General features: G+C 42.2%; 1 protein-coding gene across 2 annotated transcripts in view; it reads right to left on the bottom strand.

Moving 5' to 3' along the window:
- cdkal1 (CDK5 regulatory subunit associated protein 1-like 1) overlaps nt 1-25,061 on the bottom strand; it is a 630,648-nt gene that overhangs the window by 421,449 nt on the left and 184,138 nt on the right. For both annotated transcript variants that reach the window (XM_078241916.1, XM_078241914.1), the window contains one exon: nt 5,504-5,607. In XM_078241916.1, the coding sequence (XP_078098042.1) occupies nt 5,504-5,607 (104 nt within the window). The remainder of the gene's footprint in view (nt 1-5,503; nt 5,608-25,061) is intronic.

Below are 25,061 nucleotides of genomic sequence, written 5' to 3'. Positions count from 1 at the left end.
CCAGATGGAAATTACAGTCAAGTAAATTCTTAAAAGATGATATTCAATAATTGCAATGAACAAATTAAAATCGTTACTTCACATTTACAAACTGCAATACCCAAATCATTTCAAGTTAATCTATATAATTAAAATGCTCAAATACATCAACAGAGCAACAACTCTATAGGACATTGTGTGAAATTTGAGTCAAATAAAAATGCACGATCGCAGTGGGGCAAGGGGGTTCACAATAACTTCATTGCAGTGTTAATGGAAGCCTACTTGTGACACTAATAAATAAAATAATTGTATCTTTAAAAATTGAATTCCTTTGAGCAGTAATATCCATTCTGCCCAAAAGTTAGAATTTAACACATAAATAAGACATAAAACTTTAAAACTACTGATAAATAATTTCCATAAATTCACCCAGTTTCCGAGAACCTTTAACCCCCGAATAAACCATCCCCGTCTTAGAACCAAATTCTGTTTGATACTTTATGCCTACATGATCTCTGTGACACTTAATGCCAGGACACGTGCCAACTCAGCACCAGTCAATGATAGTCCCATAGCTGCAATTTACAACCCAAGTTCGCAGAAAGAAGTATGATGCAGTAAGAAATAGAAACAGAAAGGGTACTGGAGATGGGTAAAATTAGTGCTGCTTTTACTTTATCATGGAATGAGAGCATCGCTGGCAAGACTAGCATTTACTGCCTCTGCTTAATTTCCCTTCCACCTTCATGAACTACTGCAGTCCTTGTCGTGAAGGTACTACTTTATTGCTGTTAGAGTTCCAAGATTGTTACCCAACAATGATGAAGGAATGGTGAGGATGGTGAGTGACTTGCAAGGAAACTTGAAGGTGGAGTTCCCACGTGTCTGCTGCCCTTGTCCTTCTAAGTGACATTGGTTCCAAAGGTGCTGTCGAAGTATCCTTGCGCAGTTGCTGCTTAAAGATGGTGCACACCATTGACGCGGTGCACCAGTGGTGGTGGGAGTGAATAAGGTGGCAGATGGGGTGCTGATCAAGCAGGATACTTTATCTTGACTGTTCCCGAGTGTTGTCGGTACTGCACTCAGATGGAGGGCATTCCATTACTTTCCTGACTTGAGTTTTGTAAGTGATGGATGGGCTTTAGGAAGTAATGAGTTACTTGCTGCACAATTTCCAGTCTTTGACCTGTTGTGGTCAATGGTAACTAGGGTTGCCAACTGTGGTTATATGCATTCCTGAAGGTTTCCTCACATAACTTGCCTCTGAGCTTCAGCCATTAATTGACCAACACATCCATCCTTGTGACTGAAGGAGGAAATTTTCCAGAAAACCATATTTTGTATCATCAAACATATTTACTTATTGGACTAATTGGCACCACTCATAACGGGCCAACAATGCAGAGGGGCACCCCCGGATGGATATTCGATCGGGTCCCCCCCTGCACAGCTGAGAGACTCGCGAATTTCAAAGACTACGGAAGATCCCTAATCTGCCTAGCAACAGCGCGCAGCTGCATTTTAAACTGGCCAAGGATGATCAAGATCTCTACGAAACGAGACATAGAGTGGGTTATCAAAACCAAGCTATCACTGAAATATTACAAATTCGGCCAAGGCAGACATAAAAATCTGATAAACTAAGATATAAAAATAAAAGATTAGAATGAAATACTCCAGACATCCAACAGGACAGGATGACATTAACACTCAATCTCACAAGCAGGAAACACAGACACGAAACAATAAGATCAATTCAGATAAGAGGACACATAGAGAAGATAATGGGAAACGCATTTAGACACCGGGGCAGGACCAAGTAATCCCATTAACACGAACACACAGCATACAAATGCTAATCGATGAAACTTCCTGGGGACTTTTTAAACTGATAGACCATTTTAATACATAAGATAACACACATATAGCCAATGTTCCCGCTCAAATTAAATGTTCCCGCTCGAATTTGAAACTCTATAAAGATACACCGCTGATGTGATTTGATTGAGATCGAGCTGACCAGCCCACTGTTACGGAGCGGGTTATGTTGGATCTCCCTAGGATCCTAGCAATTGTACAATAAAGACACGCTTTGAACCTTGATTTGCGACTCAACTTCTATTCTGCACTGGTAAAGGGATATTTCCCTACAACATGACGCACTGCCTTCATACACCAATTGGAAAGTATAAGCCTCATTACTCAATTGGATGATGCTAGACCATCAGCCAAAAAGCCTTTTTCTCCCACTGCCAATAATTTTATATCCAGTAAAGAGAAAAGTTCAAAGAAAATGACAACAAAAAAATAATATTTTTTAATGCCCTGATGATTTTTCTCCAGGGTTGCACACAGCAGTATCCTGGCGATGGATCATCAATTTCTGGAGGCCCCAAGCCTAGTGGATTGGCAACCCTCAGGATGTGGGAAAATGATTAGATTCTCTCTTGTTGGAGATGATCATTGCCTGGCACTTGTCTGGCGCAAGTGTTATTTGCCACTTATCAGACCAAGCCTGAATGTTGTTCAGATAATGCTGCATGCAGGCATAGATTGCTTCAGCATCCGGGGATCTGTGAATGGTATTGAACACTGTGCGTCTGCGAACATCTCCAGTTCTGACCTGATGGTGGAGAGAAGGTCATTGATGAAACAGCTGAAGGTGGTTGGGCTGAGAACACTACCCTAAGGGACTCCAGCGGCGATGTCCTTGAGCTGAGATAATCGACCTCCAACAATCACAATAATCTTCCTTTTTAATAGGTTTGAACCCATTCAGTGGTAAGTCTTCCCTAAGAACCCCACAGCCTTAACTTTTGCTAGGGTTCCTTGGTGTCAGTCAACTGTTGCCTTGATGGCAAGGGCAACCACTCTCACCTCATTTCTGCAATTCAATTATTTCATCCATGTTTGGACCAGGTTGTAAGGAGGTCTGGAGTTGTTTAGTGCTGGTGGGTCCGGAAATAAGCATCAGTGAGCAGTTTGCTGCTGAGTAAGCGACACTTGAAAGCAATGTCAACAAGGCCTTTCATCATTTTGCTGATAATTGAGAGTGGACTGATGGGGCAGAACATGGCTGGATTGGATTGTCTTACCTTTTGTGGAAAGGACACAGCTGAGCAATCTTTCACATGGTCAGGTGAAACAGCTTGGCTAATGGCACAACTAGCTTTAGAGCACAAGTTTTCAGTACTATAGCCAGAATGTTGCCAGGGCCCAAAGCTTTCAGTCTATCCAGTGAACTCAGCTGTATCCTGATATTATGCTGAATGAATCTGAGTCTGAAGACTGGAATCTATAATGGTGGCTACTCACGAGACATCCAAAATTAATCATTCATTGGGCACTTTCGACTGAAGATGGTTGTAAATGTTCCAGCCTTGCCTCTTGCACTGATATTCTAGGTTTTCCCACCATTGAGGATAGGGAACTTTGTGGCGCCTCCTCCTCCGCAGTTGTTTAATTGTTAGCCACCATTCATTACTGGATGTGATTTGGCCATAAGCTTTGATTCAATCTATTTGTTGTGGGATCGCCTAGCTCTGTCTGTGTGCTATTTCCAATGCTCAACATGCACACGGTCCTGTGCTGTAGCTTCACTAATTTGGAACCTCATTTTTCGGTATGTTCTGTGCTACTTGTTGCGAGTTAGTGCCACTTACCAGCACTGTTAATGATACATTCCATCACTTTGTTGATCAATGAGAGTAGGTTGATGGATCACGGATTGGATTTGTCCTGTTCTTTTGTGCACAAGACATACCTAGCCATTTTACTGCATTTGACAGATGTTCTGTTGCAGTTATATTAGAACAACTTGGCTTAGGGCAAGGTCGGTTCTGCAGCACAAGTCTGCAGTACGACGATCGGGACATCGTGAAGGGCCATGATCTTTGCGCCTTCAGTCATTTAATGATATCACGTCGATTGAATCAAGGTGCCCAAAGACACCTTGATGATGGGGGCCTCAGGAGGAGACTGAAATGGATCATTCATTTGATACTTCTGACTGAAGACAGTTACAAATATTTCAGCCTTTTCTAATATTTTCCACTAATATTAAAGGTAGGGATGGCTTGGAAGCTTTCTCCTCCAGTTAGTTGCTTAATTGTCCACTACCATTCATGACTGGATGCAGCAGGACTGTAGAGCTTCAATCAGATTGGTCTCTCCTTCTGCTGTTGAGCAGGTATGCTGTCCAGTGTTCTAACTTCATCAGATTGGCATCTCGTGTTTAGATATGTCTGGTACCACTCCTGGTTTGTTCGCCTATGTTTGTTCACCTATGTTCTTCAGAGTTGGTCCCCTACCTTTATCGTAATAGCAAAGTGAGGGATGTGACAGGCCATGAGCTTACAAATTGTGGTTGAATTCAATTCTACTGCTGATAATGACCCACAGCATCATAGATTTTCAGTTTTGAACTGCTAAATCTGTTGAGACTATCCCATTTGGCACCATGTTTGTGCCACACAATATGAAGGAGGATGTTCAAAATGTGAAGACTGGACTTTATCTCAACGAAGGCTTTTGCGGCAGTCATTCCTACCAACACTGTCATGAACAGATGCATCTGTGACAGATAAATTGGTGAGGATGAGGTCAAGTAGCTTTTCCCTCCTGTTCGCTCTTTCATAACAGGCCCAGTCTGGGTTCAGCCGGCTTGGTCAGTTGTGGACATCGAAAACCCCCACCCAAAGTGGATTCTGTGACCTTATTACCCTGCATTCTTCTTCCAAGTAGTGTTCAACATGGAGGAGCACTGATTCATCAGCTGAAGGAAGCTGGTAGGTAATAATGTGCAGGAAGTTTCCTTGCTCATGTTTGACCAGATGCCATGAGAATTCATGGTGTTTGAATTCAATGTTGAGGGCTCTAAGGACCACTCCCTCCAGGCCATCTCCCCTGGTAGGTCTACCTTTTCAGTGAGACAGGACGAAGTCTGGGACATTGTCTGTAAACTATGATTTGCTGAGCATGGCTAATTCAGACTGGAACTGTACTAGTCTGTGGGATAGCTCTACCAATTTTGGCACAAGTTCCCAGATGTTAGGAGGACATTGCAAGGATAAGGCAGGGTTTACTTTTACCTTTCCAGTTCCTTGGTCAAAGCTGGATAGGCCGTCTGGTTTTGTGACTTAATTTTCTATAGTGGTTTGATAAAACTGACTGACTTGCTAGGCCATTTATAAGGACAGTTAAGAGTCAACTACACTGCTGCAGATCTCGCGTCAGAATTAATGAATGGAACAGGCTGAATGACTGCAAAGATTGAAAATTCTTTAGTGTAACAAACAGGGCTATTCAACATCCACAGCAGTGTGCAACATACATTAGCATATATAAAATCTTTTATCTACCCCCCCAGCTATCCAATACACCCAACACGGGAATAATAACAGTAGCAAATTACTAAATTTCTTGCTTTAAAAACTACAAACATTCTACCAAGGTTGGAAAAGTGACGTTTTTTCTGAATTCAAGGAAAAACTGCACAAGTCTAACCCCATTTAAATTTTACCTTGAAAAGACTGGATGGCTCTGTCTACTAGCTCTGCGACTGAGTAACTAGCCAGGTCTCCTCTTGCGTGCTTGGTTTTGCAGTATGTGCAAGCATTCAGGCAGCTGTAGCAACAAGAACAATATAAAGTTCATTCAGTGGGCTTACTAAATATCACTGCACACTAGCAGGAAGTTAGGAGGTGGGGGAAAATATATTTTAAAGACCGAATATATTTAAAACTCTGAGTACAAGTTAAAAATCATTGATTAAATTAATTATCATTTTAAATATATTGAATATATTATAGCTTATAAAACTAGATAGCTTTGTCTCAATGACCTATCAATAAATTTTACCAGGGAAACAAGTTTTATTCTTTAATTCTGTGGGAAGGAGATCAAGCTTGTTAATCCTTAAGCAAAGTAGACATATTACTTTATGTACATAGAAAGTAAACATATTTTATGTTGAATATATGATGGCTAAATTTCCAAAAAACACGTAGCAAATTGTTTGTTTTGAATCATCATTTATATACATTAAATGTGCAGCTGGTTTAGAGTCCAGGTCATGCTGCATATCAACAATAGTCATGGCTTGGACTGATAAGTGGCAAGTAACATTCGTGTCACACAAGCGTCAGGCAATGCCCATCTTTAACAAGAGAGGATCCATCCATTGTCCTTTGACATTCAATGGCATTACCATCACTGAATCACCCACTATCAACATCTTTGACCAGACACTGAACTGGACTAGCCATTTAAATACTGTGGCTACAAGAGCAGGTCAGAGGCTCGGAATTCTGCTGAAAATAACTCACCTCCTAAGCCTCCCCAAAGCCTGTCAGGAATGTGATGGAATACTCTCCCCATGCCTGGATGAGTGCAGCTCGAACAACACTCACGAAGCTCGGCACTATCCATGACAAACCAGCCCCCGTTTGATTGGCACCACATCCACCACCTTAAACATTCACTCCCTCCACCACTGTGGTCGAGTATCAGCAGAGTGCACCACGTCCAAGACTCACCGCAGCAACTCAAGGCTTCAACAGCACCTTTCAAACCTGTGACCTCTACCACCTAAAATGACAAGGGCACCATTTGCAAGTTCCCTTCCAAGTCACTCATCATCCTGACCGGGAACTGTATCGCCGTTTCTTCACTGTCGCTGGGCCAAAATCCTGGAACTCCCTTTCTAACAGCACAGTGGCCATGGTTACAACACATGGACTATGGTGGTTCAAGAAGGCAGCTCACCAAAGGCAATCAAGGATGGGCAATAAATACTGGCCTAGCCAGTGATGCCCACATTCCATGAACAAATAACTTTTTCCCCATATTTGTATTACTCAAATACTTAAGGGACAATTTTTACATGTATTGTGATTGGCTCTCTCTGTGGGCATTTCTGTGATCACATGCATTTGTACAAAATTGACTATATAAAATCTTCATACCGATGGCATTGTGATACATGGGTTGTTAAAAATAATTGTTCAATATTAGTTCAAAAGTTTGGACTCATTTTTATGAACTTGTGGTGCATTTTGATAACAGTGCTGTTAGAAAGAGGGCAATAAAACATTCAAATTTCTAAGTCTGTGTTGAGCATCATAAGTTTAAGGGTTAAGCAACTTAAAAAGGTTTCAAACTTTTTTGACTGAATCACAGAAATACAACACGTTGACTCATTATGTGCTCTTCAACTGGAGCCGTCTAATTTAATCCCTTTTCTCTATCGTTTTTCCTGATTCTTATAAATGTCCACATCTTTTTCAAACAGAAGGAAATATAACCCACAGCATTGCATTTTGCACAAGAACTTGATAAATAGTAAACTTTCAAGTATTCACATACTTTGCAAGGAGAGTACAACAGTGCAGTTTTCTTTCTAAATTTTAAACAAAAATTTGCCAGATTTAAAGCAAAAAAATATCTAGTTTCAACTGAATGATAGGACAGGATTATTCGCTACCCAGTGGCAGGTTTGAAGGTGGGGAGGCACATAAAATCCAGCAGGCGTCATGCAAAGAACAAAGAACTGTACAGCACAGGAACAGGCCCTTCGGCCCACCAAGTCTGTGACAGCACAATACCTCTCTAATCTAATATTTTCTTGCCTCTACGTGGCCAATATCCCTCTATTTCCTGCCTATTCATGTATCTATGCAGATGCTTCTTGAACGTTGCTGTAGAATCTGCTTCCACCACCTCCTCCAGCAGCACGTTCCAGGCCTTCACCACCTGTGTGTGAAAAACTTGCCCCTGACATCTCTTTTAAACTTTCCCCCTCACTTTCAACCAATACTCCTAAGTAATTGTCCCTTCAATCCTGGGAAAAAGATTCTGACTATCCACTCTGTCCAAGCCTGTCATAATATTGTAAATCTCTATCAGGTTCCCCCTCATCCTCCAATGCTCCAATGAAAACAATCCAAGTTTGTTCAACCTTTCTTCATAGTCCATATCCTCCAAACCAGGCAACATCCTGGTAAACATCCTACCCGTCCATCCCTCGTCCAATGACAATTACATGGGGAGACAGAGGAGCCATTAGGCAATCTGCCCACCTTGCAAATATTGAGGCCATTAAGTGGGCAATTAATGGACGCAAGGGCCACATTCCACATGTTGTATCTGCGACAGGGAGATGCCTACACCAGTCCGGAGCCTGGTAGCTTTAGCTGGGCTGGTGTCAGGCAAGAGGGATGAGCTCCTGAGGCACCCCTCCTGCTTTAAACCTTTCGCCAGCCTCTCAAATGCCCTCCCCGCTCCCAACATCTTGCAACTCCTCTCATCCCCTAAAATGGGCTTGCCAACTTGGACCCGACAAGACCCCAATGTTACCTGTCAGTTTAGGGAGGGAATTATCAAGCCTAGGACCGAGACAGCGGAAGGCATAGCTGCCAGTAAGGTGAAGGAAGTGGGTGAAATCGAAAGTTCTCAGAGGATTGTGGATTATATGAAGTGGCGGAGGAGGAGGCAAGTTCATGGATGGATTTGAAAATGAGAATGATAAGATCTCCAGGTGTTGCTGCACTGTGACACAGTGGTTAGCACTGCTGCCTCTCAGCTTCAGGGACCCGGGTGTCTGTGCGGAGTCTGCACGTTCTCCCCGTGTCTGCGTGGGTTTCCTCCGGGCACTCCGGTTTCCTCCCACCGTCTGAAAGAGGTGCTGGTTAGGTGCATTGGCCATGCTAAATTCTCCCTCAGTGTATCCAAACAGGTGCCGGAGTGTGGTAAATAGGGAATTTTCACAGTAACTTCACTGCAGTGTTAATATAAGCCGACTTGTGACACTAATAAATAAACTTCAAAAAAAAACATTGGGAGTCCATATAGGTCACTGGGTGTAGGGATACATGCTAATGGGATTTGCTGAAAGTTAGGATTCAGGCGGTAGAATATTGAATGAGATCATATTTATGGAAGAAGGGAATCCTGCCATGAAAGCACTGGAAATATATATTGCAAAAGCTACAGGATCAAAGTAGTGTTTGCATTTAATAACGTCCTGGAACTGGGTCAGAAGAGCACCAAGTACAATTGAACATCAAATTTAAATATTAGCTTTCCGAATGATGATTGGTGGAAGATTCATGGACTAAACCTTTCACTGAGATAAGCACTTGGAACACCGAGGAATCTCCATTATCCAGGATGACCTACCCCACCTCAGTAATATGAAAACTGGCATTTCACTGTTCGGTTGCTTTACTGACTGGAGGGTCACACAGAGTGGAGTTTTGCTTTTTTGATATCCATTAATCGCCTAAACCTGGGTGTATAGGGCCCAAATTCAAAATTTGTAGACAGCACAAAATTAGGAAGTATTGTGAACTGTGAGGAGGATAATGATAAGTTTTGAGAGAGCGCAGGCAAATGGTAGAATGGGCAAACACGTGGAAGATGAAATCCAATGCAGAAAAGTATAAAGGGATAAATTGAGGAGAGGTAATATAAAATAAAGGATCTTTGAATGGTAATTACCTAGTGGGGATTCTCAAACCCAGGTATTTCACCATTTATGTTACATTTTTAAAAATCAATTCACAAAACATAAGAGCGATGAAACTACATTTTTCGCAACAGTATTCAAAATCATGAAGGGTCTATACAGAATAGCTAGAGACACTCTATTCCCATCAGCACCAATGCAACCACTAGACAAGTGGCAACATTTGGGCATAACAAAAAAACTGAATGCACTATTCATGAAACTACAGGCAGGATTTTCCAGCCCCGTCCGCCGCTGGGATCATCTGGTCATAGTGAAAGTCAATGGACTTTTGGCTGGGCTGCCTAATCTCCCACGGTGGATTTCACCACAACTGGGCTGGAAAATCCTGGCCTACATAAGTAAACAAACAGGCTTCATCAGTGGGAATGAAAGGCCTAAATCTACTGAAAAACACCCATATTATACTAACTTGCATATAGAATTCCATGTATTTTACATTGCTGTCTTTCCCAAAATTTCACGCTGTAAGGACAGCCTCAGCGCCAGCGACCTGGGTACAATTCCAGTCTTGGGTGAGTGTGTGGAGTTTTCACATTCTCCCCATGTCTGCGTGGGTTTCCTCCGGTTGCTCTGGTTTCCTCCCACAGTCCAAAGATGCGCAGATTAGGTGGATTGGCCAAGCTAAATTGCCCTTTCGTGTCCAAAGATGTGTAGGTTAGGTGAAATAGCAGGGTAATTTGTGGAGTTACAGTGATAGAGAATGGGTAAAGTGCAACCCAATTCCAAAATGTATCACAAGTATCATAATATGAGATTTCACATCAGGTCACAGCTTAACAATTTAAAGCTGCGATCTGACCCAAATTCCCACTGGTATAATTAGCAGATAATTGTAAATACTGATAATAGAGGGAGTGATAAAGCTCTATCGTAAGTAGGATTGCACATAAGAAAATGCTTGAAGAACGAAAACCACAAATGCATTTTTTTCCAAACATAACTGTTATGCAAAAATACCCATTTCAATGGCATCCGATGTAGATGATTATACATGCACAGACTACATGCCCACAAATATTGCCAAAAATTATCTATTCATTATCTATAGGTACAGGGCAACAAAAAGTCTCTTTTCTACTGAAATGGATACAATGAATTTAGTGAGATACCTATCACGTTACCCTTTTAGCTTTGTAATCAGGATTCAAACCTGGAAAATGGAGAAATCTCACCTCTCAGTCAGTTATAATAATTCTAAGTTTACCCTCTTTATTGGGTATAATGACCCGAATTGAAGTGAGTTTGTCCAAACCACACCCAGTCTGGCACAGATCCATGAGTGCAGAACTGTCAATTAATCACAAATTAACAATTGCCTTTAGGGAAATCACAAAATGGCTAGTGAGCGAACTGAAAATGTCACAATAATGGACTAATTGTGCTCCTCTAGAGGAATGATTAAGGCAAGCTACTGAATGAGGGTAGGGTGAATGTGACTCTGCATTCAGTTTCCACTTTGCTGAGTAGCAGAACTCAGAGCTGAGACAATGGGGAGGCATTCAATCTGCCATCCAGACATAAAATTGGCGTTGTAGATCAGCCAACTATTATTAAAAGTTTAAAGTTTATTTATTAGTGTCACAAGTAGGCTTACATTTACACTGCAATGAATTTACTGTGAAAATCCCCTAGTCGCCATACTCTGGTGCCTGTTTGGGTAAAGAGGGAGAATATAGGTCAATTCACCGAACCTGCACACCTTTGGACTGTGCGAGGAAAGTGGAGCACCCGGAAGAAACCCATGCAGACACGGGGAGAACGTGCAAACTCCACACAGACCGTGACCCAAGCTGGATATCGAACCCGGGTCCCTGGCACTGTGAGGCAGCAGTGCTAACCACTGTGCCACTGCGATGCCCTTTGGGAAGTCAAATTCTAATTTTTATTGAAATCAACTGAAATTAAAATTAGGCAGCTTCTACAATGGAAGTAGATCCACAACACTGGTTTTATATCTGGGTGGCAAATTGAAAATCTATCCATTTGGTGAAAAGCGTAGCCAGTTGGTTTTCCCATCTTTTAACCATGATAAACATAAAAGAGAAAAAAAGCAAAATGCAAGACAAGTATGGAAAATTATGGTAACTAGCAGCCTGGCTCATCTGCCCAATATTGCACTCTTGTACTCTAAAGCAATTATTTAGCTATCATTTGATCTCATTTGTGCTCAAAGAGCGATCATTTAACATTGCAAGTGGTATAACTGACATTAATTGACTCAAACTTCACTGCTCAAACCTTTGTGATTCATAAAATCATTTACTTTAAGCATTCTGACACCAAAAGCAGAGTTTGTTCCACATACTTCTGAATTCCTCTTGTTTCAAATACCCTAAAACTGAATAAGCGGAGTGGGGGAACGGATGGTGAGAGTCGGGGTGGGGAGTAATTGGTGGGAGGGTGAGTGGAAAGAGTAGTCATGGAGCCCCCAGGAGTATGGTGGCAAGGTGCCCCTGGAAGTTCGTTGGCGAGGTTGGCGTTGGTCTGAGTCTGATCATCATAGTGGTGACGTAGACTCCCAAGACAAGGGAGAAGGGGGAAAATTACCCAAGACTGGGGTGGGGGGTGGGGGGGGGGGGGGGGGGGTAAGGGGGTGTGAAGATCTTTGAGACTAGAGGCAGGGGGAGGGCCTCAAGAGGGGGTCAGGGTCTCAGAAACCAGGAAATGGGACAAAGATAGTTCCTAGAAGAGCATTAAGTCAAAAAGGGAAAAGAACAGAAATTTGAACAAGGTCCTGTTTAGGGGAATTCCAAGTAAAAAGCAGGGAAAATGCTCTGAATTAAAGCGACAGCTACAGGAATCAGATTTAAAGTTGGCCATGTGTGAAGCCAGATATCCACGGTAATGAAAAGGTTAGCGACACCTTAATACAGCCTGTAAAGCAGTGGTGTTCTAGAGGCATGGCCAGGTACCAAAAGATTGAGTGGTAGCTTGAATGCATGTAACAATCCAAGCCAGAGGAATTCCGAAAGGAAAAGTTGAAATCCTGGGAGTGGGTCCTTGGTGAAGGCACCCAAGAGAAAGTGTTGTTTGGGAGAAAATTTCAAGATGTGTTCATCAAGAGCAGAGTTTGGAAACCCACATGTAAAAGCCAGAGTTTCAATGAGACCAAGTTAGCTCACAGTGTGACAAGCATCTAGGACATTCATGAGAAATCCACATCAATTGGTTAGCACTGCTGCTTCACAGCTCCAGGGTCCCAGGTTCGATTCCCGGCTCGGGTCACTGTCTGTGTGGAGTTTGCACATTCTCCTCGTGTCTGCGTGGGTTTCCTCCGGGTGCTCCGGTTTCCTCCCACAGTCCAAAGATGTGCGGGTTAGGTTGAGTTGAAATCCTGGGAGTGGGTCCTTGGTGAAGGCACCCAAGAGAAAGTGTTGTTTGGGAGAAAATTTCAAGATGTGTTCATCAAGAGCAGAGTTTGGAAACCCACATGTAAAAGCCAGAGTTTCAATGAGACCAAGTTAGCTCACAGTGTGACAAGCATCTAGGACATTCATGAGAAATCCATATCAGTGGTTAGCACTGCTGCTTCACAGCTCCAGGGTCCCAGGTTCGATTCCCGGCTCGGGTCACTGTCTGTGTGGAGTTTGCACATTCTCCTCGTGTCTGCGTGGGTTTCCTCCGGGTGCTCCGGTTTCCTCCCACAGTCCAAAGATGTGCGGGTTAGGTTGATTGGCCAGGTTAAAAATTGCCCCTTAGAGTCCTGGGATGTGTAGGTTAGAGGGATTAGCGGGTAAATATGTGGGGTAGGGCCTGGGTGGGATTGTGGTCGGTGCAGACTCGATGGGCCGAATGGCCTCCTTCTGCACTGTAGGGTTTCTATGAATTATATTGGGCAGCATCTGTCACTTAGTTTCAGAGTGTGGAGTTTCAGACCACATTTCGCCCATTAGTTTACATGGACTGTGTAATTACTGAAAATATTAGAGTACAAGGTAAATTTTGTAACTTGTGTTATCCTTGTAAATCTGTGTATATCTGTAAAGATATTGCTCGGGTGAAGGTGTAGTGTATTTCTTGTTTAATATATATGTTACACTTTTGTTCCAAGTTAATCAGCAGTTCATCCATGTATCTAAACAAAAAATAAGACGTTAGGATCCATCAAGCCAGTTTTCTCTCTGGGAACTCATTTGTCCAGTAGCAACATTAGTTGGGATCATAACAAAAGTGGGGGCTCATCTGGGATATTTTTGGAATATGGAAAGCAGATTACAGGGTGCTTAATAATTCGTCACGATATTTTGAAATGTTCAAAGCAGGTTACTGGATGCCGAAAAGTAATGATTGGTCTGGGATTTGTAGTTATTAAGTGGGATCTATGAATCCTTAACAAAATGATGTGGAGGTACTGAGGTACTGGACAGAGGAATTGGAGTTGTTGTGATTTATGTTATATGGGTTGGAATCTGAAATGTCATTGGAAATTGCTAAGACTTTTCTAAAGATGGAAGATCTAAACAGCACCGATTTACAAAAGATAACTGAAGTGCTAGAGTATAAAAGTTGGGGTCTGATGTTGCAGATGTATAGAACGTTGGTTCCGCCGCATTTGGAATACTGCATCCAGTTCTGGTCGCCACACTACCAGAAGGACGTGGAGGCTTTGGAGAGAGTACAGAGGAGGTTTACCAGGATGTTGCCTGGTATGGAGGGGCTTAGTTATGAGGAGAGATTGGGTAAACTGGGGTTGTTCTCACTGGAAAGACGGAGGATGAGGGGAGACTTAATAGAGGTGTATAAAATTATGAAAGGCATAGATAGGGTGAATGGTGGGAAGCTTTTCCCCAGGTCGGTGGTGACGTTCACAAGGGGTCATACGTTCAAGGTGAAGGGGGGGGAGGTTTAACACAGATATCAGAAGGACATATTTTACACAGAGGGTGGTGGGGGCCTGGAATGCGCTGCCAGGCAAGGTGGTGGAGGCGGACACACTGGGAACGTTTAAGACTTATCTAGATAGCCATATGAACGGAGTGGGAATGGAGGGATACAAAAGAATGGTCAAGTTTGGACCAGGCTTGGAAGGCCGAAGGACCTGTTCCTGAGCTGTATTGTTCTTTGTTCTTGTTCTTTGCTGTTAACAGAGTTGGCAGTTAAGTTACTGTTAGGATTACCTGCAGAGGCAAGAAAATCTGTAACACTTGAAAGAATAGCACAACATTTAAACTGGAAGAGATACCTGAGACACCAAGTTCTCCAAGGAATGAGTCATTTAAATTGGATAGGATTCAGTTGTAAATGAAAAAAATAAAATTGGAAGTAAAAAAAAGAGAAAGAACATTTCAAAGGCAACAAGACAGGAGAGAGAGAAGGTAAGAGAACGGGAAGAAAGGAAGACAGGAAATGGAATTGGAAATGGTGAGGTTAGAAAAGGAGGAAAAAGAAAAGGAGAGAGAATTCCAGCTTAAAAGGCTGACAATTAAAGAGAGACTAGAAGGAGAGGAAGGATATATTTCCAGATCAGAACCCAGTGGACGCTGTTCAAATGTGTACAAGCTCTTCTGAAGTTTGAGGAAAGGGATATTAAAACATTCTTTATTTCATTTGAGAAGACAGCTAAACAGTTGAAATGGCCAAGATAAATTTTGACACTACCATTAGAGTAGATTAGTCGGTAGAGCTCATGAGATGTGTACATTGCTGTCAGAAATAGTATCTGTGCAGTATAGTGTAGTAAAGGAAGCTACAACTTGGTTCCTGAGGCATACAGGCAGAAATTTTTGAAATGCAAGGAAACAGCCTGCACAGACCAATACTGAATTCAAGAGCATAAAGCAAAGTAATTTTGACCATTGGACACAGGCATTAAAGGTAGAGACAAAATATGGTGGCACAGTGGTTAGCACTGCTGCCTCACAGCACCAGGGACCAGGGTTCAATTCCCACCTTGGGCCACTGTTTGTGTGGAGTCTACACGTTCTCCACAAGTCTGCATGGGTTTCCTCTGGGTGCTTCGGTTTCCTCCCACACTCCGAAAAACATGCTGTTAGGTGCATTGGCCATGCTGAATTATCCCTCAGTGCACTGAACAGGTGCTGGTGTGTGTAGACTAGGGGATTTTTCACAGTAACTTCATTGTAGTGTTGATGTAAACCTACTTGTGACAATAGCAAAAAAACTTCAGCTCTTAGCGAAGTAATTCTCTTGGAAGAATTTAAAGATTCACATCCTTCCGTAGTTAGGACCTGTGATGATGAAAAGGTTTAAAAAAGCTAGACCAGCAGCCTAAATAGCTGACAATTATGAGCTGGTCCACAGATCCAAACCTTTTGTCTGTCATCTTTGTAAACCTAAGTCAGGGAAGAGAAGGGACAACTGGGAATAGTCAAGAAGTTTCTCCTCAGACCACAAAAGGAAACTGCTGAGGGTGCAAGTGATATTCAGAACCTCAGTGTTTCCATTGTAACAGTATGGGACATATTGAGGCAGATTGCTGGAAACTAAATGGGAAATAATTTGCAGTAGCAAGAAAGGTACCACTAGAAAATTGAATGGTTGTTAAATGAATAGAAGTGGTACAGGTAAAACATTTCCCTCGGAATCTATGAGAAAGGGGACATGGTTCAAGATAATTCAGAGAAGTGAGGGCTGCAAAGAGATATGAAGAGGTTAAGTGAGTAGGCAGCAAGATAGCAGATGGAGTGCTACTTTAAACGGAGTGAATCATTGTTCAAAGAGACTTACCTGGGTGTGCTCATACAAATTAGCATGTAGGTGCTGCAGGCAATTGTAAAGGCAAATGCCATGTTAGCCTTTATTGGAGTACAACAATAAAGAAATCTTACTACAACTGTAAAGGGTTTTGATGGGACCACACCTGGAATACTATGTACAGTTTTGACTCCACATTCAAAAATGGAGATACTTGTATTGGAAGCAGTACAGTTAAATTGATCCCTGGGATAAGGAGTTGTCTCATGATAAGAAGCTGATCAAATTGGGCTTTTGTTCTCTGGCTTACATTCTCTGGAGCTTAGAAGAATGAGGGGCAATTTTGTGGTAACCTACAACATTCAGATAGAGTTTGAGAGGGTAGACACTGAGACGCTGAGAAATTGTTTCCACTAGTTGGGGAGTATAAAACATTGGGCCATAGTCTCGGGATAAGGGCCAATAATTTAGTACTGAAATAAGGAGAAATACATCTAAGGCCTAGATAGACAGATTTTTGGCCTCTCGGGAAAAAAATGGATGTGGGCAGCAAACTGGAAAATGGAATTGAAGCCCAAGATCAGTCATGATCATACTGAATGGCACAGCAGGCTCAACGGGCCCTGTTCCTATTTCTTGTGGTTTCTACTGAAGTTAATACAAGCAACCTATCCTCATAACTTAACTCCTTATATCATTCTGGAGAACCACCTCTGCACACCTCCAAGGTCAACCAATCCTTCTTGCAGTACAGTACCCAAAACTAACTACAGCATTCGCCCCCTTGTATTGTAGTCCCTATGAAATAACAGCTCTTAATGATGTGTGTACTTAGGGCTCTTAAATATATTTTCTCCTTTACAGTTCCTAGTTTCTCACCATTTATAAACACTCCAATTTATCTTCTTTCCTCATTGTCTCAAGCTCTATGCTTAACACTTAAATAATTACTTCTTGCTTTACTTTATGTTCTCTTTTACTCTTTTCAAGCTTGGTGGCGTCATCCATTGTAGGATCTGGTCTTTTACCTGCATTTTCAATTTAATACACAGTCTGAGAAAGTAGGGACGTTCACAAGATGTTAACATTTCTAATCTGTTAAGAGAATGATCCTTTGGCATCATTTCATCTCAATACAGAAGTCAGACAGGTGTGATTCATGTAATTGTGTGATGCATTAGTCACTGGTAATAAAATGAGGTATCTGTTTGATTTGCCAGCCAACTGAATCAAAGTGGCCCACCAGCAGACAAAAACAAATCACCTGAATCAGAGGGGCCACTATCTATTTCACAAAGAAAATTACAAAATGATTTATTCTATTAGATATGGACACATGTAGAAGTGAAGATAGTGAATTATAACTTAATTGACAAATGAAAATCAACTCTGGAGTAAGCTCCTGCTAAATAATGGGTCACAAAAGTTAATAAGTTCAAATAAGACTGTTGACATGGATTCTAACTCTGCTGCTCCAGTTCCTATGGTTGTCAGCTAAATGGAGCTCTGTGCAGCTTGCAACAGAGCAACACTGAAGCAGTTGGAGGCATCTGGGGTCCAAAATCCTATGTCTTGCTGACGACAGGGAAAAATATAGTACTGGAATTGAACGAAAAATTGAATTGTTTTGGTGCCTTTGACACAATAAAAGATCACAACTTACCTCACAGAAGTAGCAACAGAACACCAAGTAGTTTATCAGCAAAAAAGTTAGATGAGGTAAAATAATTGGTAGATTGTGTGGAGTCCAGAAATGTGGGAGGATTCTAGAGGGAATTCCATCACATGGATTAAAGATGGCTGAAAGCCCTATACAACCAGAGATGGACAAAGAGGAAAGGGGAAATAGAAGGGAGGTCAGGTTCAGGTAAGTGCTAGATATAAGTTTATATTAAGGCAGGAGGAGGTTGCAAAGGTAAAAAGTGAGGAGACAATGGAGGAAATTGTAGATTTAAAAAAAGATTTTGAATGAGTCGTGTTTATTAAGTTGGATTTTGATATTTTCCTTTCAGGTTTTAGGATCACATTGCAAGACCTAGTGTGTAACTGCACTGCCTCATAAATGCTGTGGTAGTGCCCCTTTATGCAATTAGCACAGTCAATGGCTTTATTGCACACAAAGTTGCCAACCATGCACTTTTGAAACAGGCAAATCAGATTTTCCAATTTCCAGTTCCACATTCAGCTGCCATTTATGCGAGATCCCAAAAATCAGCCAATTTAGGTACAACTTAATCCTTACTGGTTCACTTGTGTTCACATTGTTAATGGATTCTCTGTACTTCTAGCTGACTTGCCATACACCTGGGCTAGAGCTAATCAAGGAGTTGAGTATGGGCTTGCACTCCCTTCTCTGTGCTGCAACTCAGAGCAGCTTGCTTGTGCATGTATCAACATGACAGCGCCAGAGGGCTGTGTGTAGCAGCCATTTGCTACGGTTCATTCTGTAAACACAGTGACCACCCACAGCTGGCTAGGATTGAACCACATCCTTCTAAGTGGCTCTGCATTAGTGGACTAGAGCAGAATTATCCCAAAGGTGTGAAGCAAAAGAAAGCAGTTTAGAAAGGTGGCAGCAGCATTCATGACATGATGATGAGAATGTGTCCAGTTTTCTTTGCATGTAGTGGCCTTCTATGCAATTAGCACAGTCAATAGCGTTACCAGCATTCTTAGTATCTTTATGGAAAAGCAGGCAGTAGTGAGGTTTTCATAGTGGTTTTCACTAGGCAAAGTAAACACATTCATTTCGATATCAGTTTACATAACACAAAGATAATGCAGGTCATTTATTATTAAATCCAAAATCAAACTCCAGCCCTTTTCAAACAATATCATAGTTTGTGAAGTAGATATAGGGCACATATTGGGAAATGTGGGTTTGAGTACAGTACCACCCACATGGTGAGCTAAGAGCCACATGACTCGCATGCAGGGTCAGCCTAGTGTTGGGCAGAGCCATCTACCAGCAAGCATGGAGACAGCTTGAGCGTAAACCCTTCACTGTATATTTGTAAATAGTTCTAAGAGTCAATGAAGACTTAGATTTAACCCACTTATGTCTATTAAGACTTCTTCAGACCTACCAGCACCTGACAATGGAGAGGCAGCTTGTGAAAAAACCCAAGACCTTGCAGAAAATGCAGAGAAAAACTAAAATACTAGAAGACTAAGAAAAAATACAGCAAAGCAGTCTGGCCCAACAGTAAGCCCCAGAAGCAGGGATGCAGAGGGAAGTTCACCAGGAAAAAGCTCCAAAGAATGACTTGTAGCTGGAGGCAGAAATTTAAAACTCCTTATTACATCTCCTTTGGGAAGTCCAGTTTCAAATTCCAGAATGCAGGGTCAGCAGTCCGAGCTGGGTGAGCTAAATCTTTTAAAACTCCAGGTTGCAGTAAGTCCTGAGAAATCTTTAAATATTCAGGGACAGACATGCAGTTTGAAATAAATCCATCGATCAAACCCAATTGCTGAGTCGGCACCTGAATACGGCATTTGAGCTCACTCCAAACCTAAATCAAAAAAATTAAAAACCTGCAAGAATTGTAACTTCAAAGCTCATCTGAGAGAAGCAAAATCCAGTATTCGACCAATTCACGACTTTAAAGTAAAATGCTGAGCAAGAGAACTCTTCAGGCAGTCAATTCAAGCAGCCCTTGTTGAAATTTTATTTCAAGCTGAGTATGATTGCCACTGCAGCAGAGCCCACCAAAACTGGCAAGCATGGAAAATCCATTTATCTCCAAGTCAGCAGCAACACCTGCTTGAAATTCAGAAGGCTGTTAAAGCAGAAACGGAACCATGGATCTGAATGCCACACTTCCAAATCAATTTGGCCTAATCCAAGGCCCAAATCAATCACATAATCGAGACTACCTGAGTTCCGCAGGGTAGTGTCCTAGGCTCAACCATCCTCAGCTGCTTCATCAATGACCTTCCTTCCATCATAACGTCAGAAGTGGGAATGTTTGCTGATGACTGCACCATGTTCAGTACAATTCACAACTCCTCAGATACTGAAACAGCCCTTGTCCAAATGCAGCAAGACTTGGACAATATCCAGGCTTGGGCTGACAAGTGGTAAGTGGCATTCTTGCCACACAGGTGCCAGGCAATGACCACCTCCAATAAGAGAGGATCTAATCATTGTCCCAATGCCATTATCATTGCTGAATTCCCCACTATCAACATCCTGGGGGTTACGATTGACCAGAAACTGAACTGGACTGGCCATATATATACTGCGACTACCAGAACAAGTCAAAGCAAGGAATCCTGCAGTAATTCACCTCCTGATTCTCCAAAGCCTGTTCACCATCCACAAGGCACAACTCAGGAGTGTAATGGAATACCCTCTTCTTGCCTGGATGAGTGCAGCTCCAGCAACACTCAAGAAGCTCGACACCATCCAGGGCAAGGCAGCTCGCTTGATTGCTGTCCCTTCCATAAACATTCAATTCCTCCACCACTGACAAACAGTGGCAGCCATGAGTACCAGGAACTCACCAAGATTCCTCAGGCAGCACCTTCCAAACCCACGACCACTATCATCTAGAAGGACAAAAGCAGCCAATACTTGGGAACACCACCACCACCTGGAGGTTTCCCTCCAAGCAACTCACCATCCTAATTTGATATATCGCCATTTATTCACTGTCGCTGGGTCAAAATCCTGGAACTCCCTCCCTAACAGCATTGTGTGTGTACCTACACTACAGGAACTGCAACAGTTCAAGAAGGTAGCTCACCAACACCTTCTCATGGGCAACTAGGGATGTGTCTACCCAGCAATGCTCACAATCTGTAAAATGATCGAAGAACAAAATTTAATCGTGAGCTTTGGAGAAAAGATTTCTAAGATATAGCAGTGCTTCTGGTTTACGCACTGCTCGACTTGATAGGCCCGATTGTAGCCGTCAATATTGCAAGACAGGAAATCACTGAACCATCTGCTAAATTTGAAGTACTAAAATCTTTCAACATTTATCTTAATCTAAGAACGATAAAATACTCAAAAGAGCTAAATTTAACAAGTGTGTCCAGCAGCAAGGAGAACCTGTCGATTCATAGAATCCCTACAGTGCAGAAAAGGCCATTCAGCCCATCGAGTCTGCACCAACGCTCTGACAAAGTGTTTTACCCAGGCCCCCACCCCCACCCTATTCCTGTAATCCCACACATTTACCATGGCTAATCCCATCTAATTTACACATCTTGGGAGACCAAGGGGCAATTTAATGTGTCTAATCCACCTAACCTGCACATCTTTGGACTGTGGGCGTAAACTGGAGCACCCGGAGGTGACACGGGGAGAATATGCATACTCCACACGGACAGTCACCCAAGGCCAGAATTGAACCCCAGACCTTGCACTGTGAGGCAGCTGTGCTAACGATTGTGCCACTGTGCTGCACTGATTCATTCACAAATAATCTGTACAGAATGGCAGAAAGTTGCAAATATGGAGACTTAAAATTTGAACTCAGAGGCAAAATAATGGTAAAAATAATGGACGACTCCCTGACCTCATGCAACTAAAGGAAGATACAACCCCAGAAAAGGTAATTCAGATACCTGGGCAGTCAGAACTCCGTGAGCAGCACAGGACCATTTTGTGAGTTTTACAGATGGCAGAGTCTACCTTCTCTACTCTGAGTGCCCTATAGCCATTTCATGCTTGAATAAGTGTCAGTCTGCTGCAGGAAGGACTTCTGCCTCTCACTCAAGTCTTGCCTCGGAGAGCTGCCCGTCACTTTGACTGGCCAGCAGCTCTCAAGTCACTGCAATGGAATGAAGAGGAACATCAGGAAGATTCCTGAACCTATGTCCCATTTCTGAAGGAGAAGGTAATTTTAAGGGGTCCAAGTGCATGGAGAGGTTATGTCATATGTTTCCTCAATGTTGAGAGGTCACACAACATCACTTTATAGTCCAACTGGTTTTGAAATCACAAGCTTTCAGAGCACTGCTCCTTCGTCAGGTGAAGTCAGGAATCTAGGTGGAAACCTAGGTATTTAATTGGAGTCAGGATTCTTTTGCTCTAGGAGACACTGGTTTCAGGTTGGTAAACTGAAGTTCTCTTGTCGAAACTATTGTGCTAGGATTGCTAATGCTTTGGCCATTAGCACCACCATGGGGTATTGAGACCTGCGAAGGCCGGCCTTTATTCGAAGTGGGCTGGAGCAGACTCACTATCCACATGACCATTGTTACTTTGAAAGTGCTGCAAGGTATCAGGTGACCAGGTGGACATATTTTGTCAGATCAGCAATTCTCCCTTTTAAAAAACACAGGGGAAAAATTGACTTTATAAAGTAGTCCAGCTGGTGAATATATAAATATTTCCCGTCACTGTCTCGACCGTGACTTTAGCCTTAGGGAATTTATCAGGTCCAAGTTAAGCGAAACTATCCATCCAACGTTCTTACAAAATTCAACAATATGGTAGCTAACCAATGATGGATGACATTTCATGTAAAATGTATCTTGTAAGAATAATAGACGCAGCTACTACTGTTGTAATCAGGACACACTTGTATTGCGTTGATTCATTAAACCTTTGATACACATTGACTCCAGAGGTAAATAGTAAGGAATTTGTCTTATTACAAAGGGGAGCTTTAAGCAGAGAACTGCCATTGTTAGGATACTTATTTGATATTCATCTGGTTCAGTCACCGAAGACTGCCATAGAAATTTAGGACAAGTTCTTAAAATATGTTTAATTATTACTGAAGTAAATTTGCATTTAAATGCACCAAGATATTCAATCTAAACGATTTCAATGAGAGCTGTTATGAAATGACATATTCCTGGCATCTGTAAGACATTTTTAAAAAATGATCTTGAAAAAATATTTGCTGCAATGAGCTGAATGCCTTGCTCTAAATCCTTTACCAGAGTGGTTACAGGACTAGCAGAGTTGGCTGAATGCTCTGTCCCATTGTTGAGCCGAGTTTTTGCAATGGCCCAGTCAATATTGATTCTTCGACCAGCATATGCAGAATACTAAATTGTTCTCATGCCTGTACTGTGTTGCCACATATTCTTCAGCAGAAGTTGGAACAAAACATCTGGCCATGGAATTAGAACATAAGAACGAGGAGCAGGAGCAGGCCATTTGGCCCCTCGAGCCTGCTCCACTATTCAATAAGATCGTGGTTGATCTTTTCGTGTGCTCAGCTCCACTTATCCGCCCGCTCACCATAACCCTAATTCCTTTACTGTTCAAAAATCTATCTATATTTGCCTTATAAACATTCAATGAGATGGCCTCAACTGCTTCACTGGGCAGGGATTTACATAGATTCACAACCCTTTGGGTGAAGAAGTTCCTCCTCAACTCAGTCCTAAATCTGCTCCCTGTATTTTGCGGCTATGCCCCCTAGTTCAGGTTTTACCCACCGGTGGAAACAATCTCCCTGTTTCTATTTTATCTATTCCCTTCATAATCTTATATGTTTCTATAAGATCCCCCCTTATTCTTCTAAATTCCAATGTGTATAGTTCCAGTCTACTCTGTCTCTCCTCATAAGCCAACCCTCTCAACTCCGGAATCAACCTAGTGAATCTACTCAGCACCCCCTCCAGTGCCAGTATATCATTTCTCAAGTAAGGAGACCAAAACTGTACACAGTACTTCAGGTGTGGCCTCATCAGCACCGTATACAGCTGTAACATAACCTCCCTGTTTTTAAACTCTATCCCTCTAGCAATGAAGGACAAAATTCCATTTGCCTTCTTAATTACCTGCTGAGCATGCAAGCCAACTTTTTATGATTCAGGAACAAGGACACCCAGGTCCCTCTGCACAGCAGCATGCTGTAATTTTTTTATCATTTAAATAATAGTCAATTTTGCTGTTATTCCTACCAAAATAGTTGACCTCACATTTACCAACATTGGACTCCTTCTGTCAGACCCTTGCCCACTCAAACTATCTATATCCCTTTGCAGACGTTCAGTGTCCTCTGCATACTTTGCTCTACCACTCATCTTAGTGTCATCTGTGAACTTTGACACACTACACTTGGTCCCCAACTCCAAATCATCTATGTAAATTGTAAACAATTGCGGTCCCAACTCTGATCCGAGGCATACCTCGAGTCACTGATCACCAACCAGAAAAACACCCATTGTGTATCCCCATTCTTTGCTTTCTGTTCGTTAACCAATCCTGTATCCATGCGAAAGCATTGCCCGTAACGCTGTGCACCTTTATCTTATGCAGCAGCCTTTTTTGCGGCACCTTGTCGAATGCCTTCTGGAAATCCAGATACACATCCACCGGTTCCCCGTTGTCCAATGCTTCGTAATGTCATCAAAGAATTCCACTAAATTAGTTAAATATGACCTGCCTTTCATGAACCCATGCTGTGTCTTCCCAATGAGGCAATTTCTTTCCAGATGTCTCACTATTTCTTCCGTGATGATAGATTCAAGCATTTTTCCCACTACAGAAGTTAAGCTAACAGGCCTATAGTTACCTGCCTTTTGGCTACCTCCTTTTTTAAACAGTGGCGTCACATTTGCTGTTTTCCAATCTGCTGGAACTACCCCAGAGTCCAGTGAATTTTGGTAAATGAGTACATTTGCTATTTCCCCGCCATCTTTTTTAGTGCCCTGGGATGCATTCCATCAGGGCCAGGAGACTTGTCTATCTTTAGCCCCATTAGCTTACCTAACACTGCTTCTTTCGTGATAATGATCATTTCTAGGTCCTCACCTGCCATAGCCTTTTTGTCATCAATTTTTGGCATGTTATTTGTATCTTCCACTGTGAAGACCGACACAAAATACCTGTTCAATGCCTCGGCCATTTCCTCATTTCCCGTTATTAAACTCCCCTTCTCATCCTCCAAAGGACCAATGTTTACCTTTGCCGCTCTTTTTTGTT

This window comes from Mustelus asterias, chromosome 2, assembly GCF_964213995.1.
Source record: "Mustelus asterias chromosome 2, sMusAst1.hap1.1, whole genome shotgun sequence".
Lineage (NCBI taxonomy): Eukaryota > Metazoa > Chordata > Chondrichthyes > Carcharhiniformes > Triakidae > Mustelus > Mustelus asterias.
The sequence above is the reverse complement of the archived record's forward strand: the minus strand, read 5'-3'. Positions and strand labels throughout refer to the sequence as shown.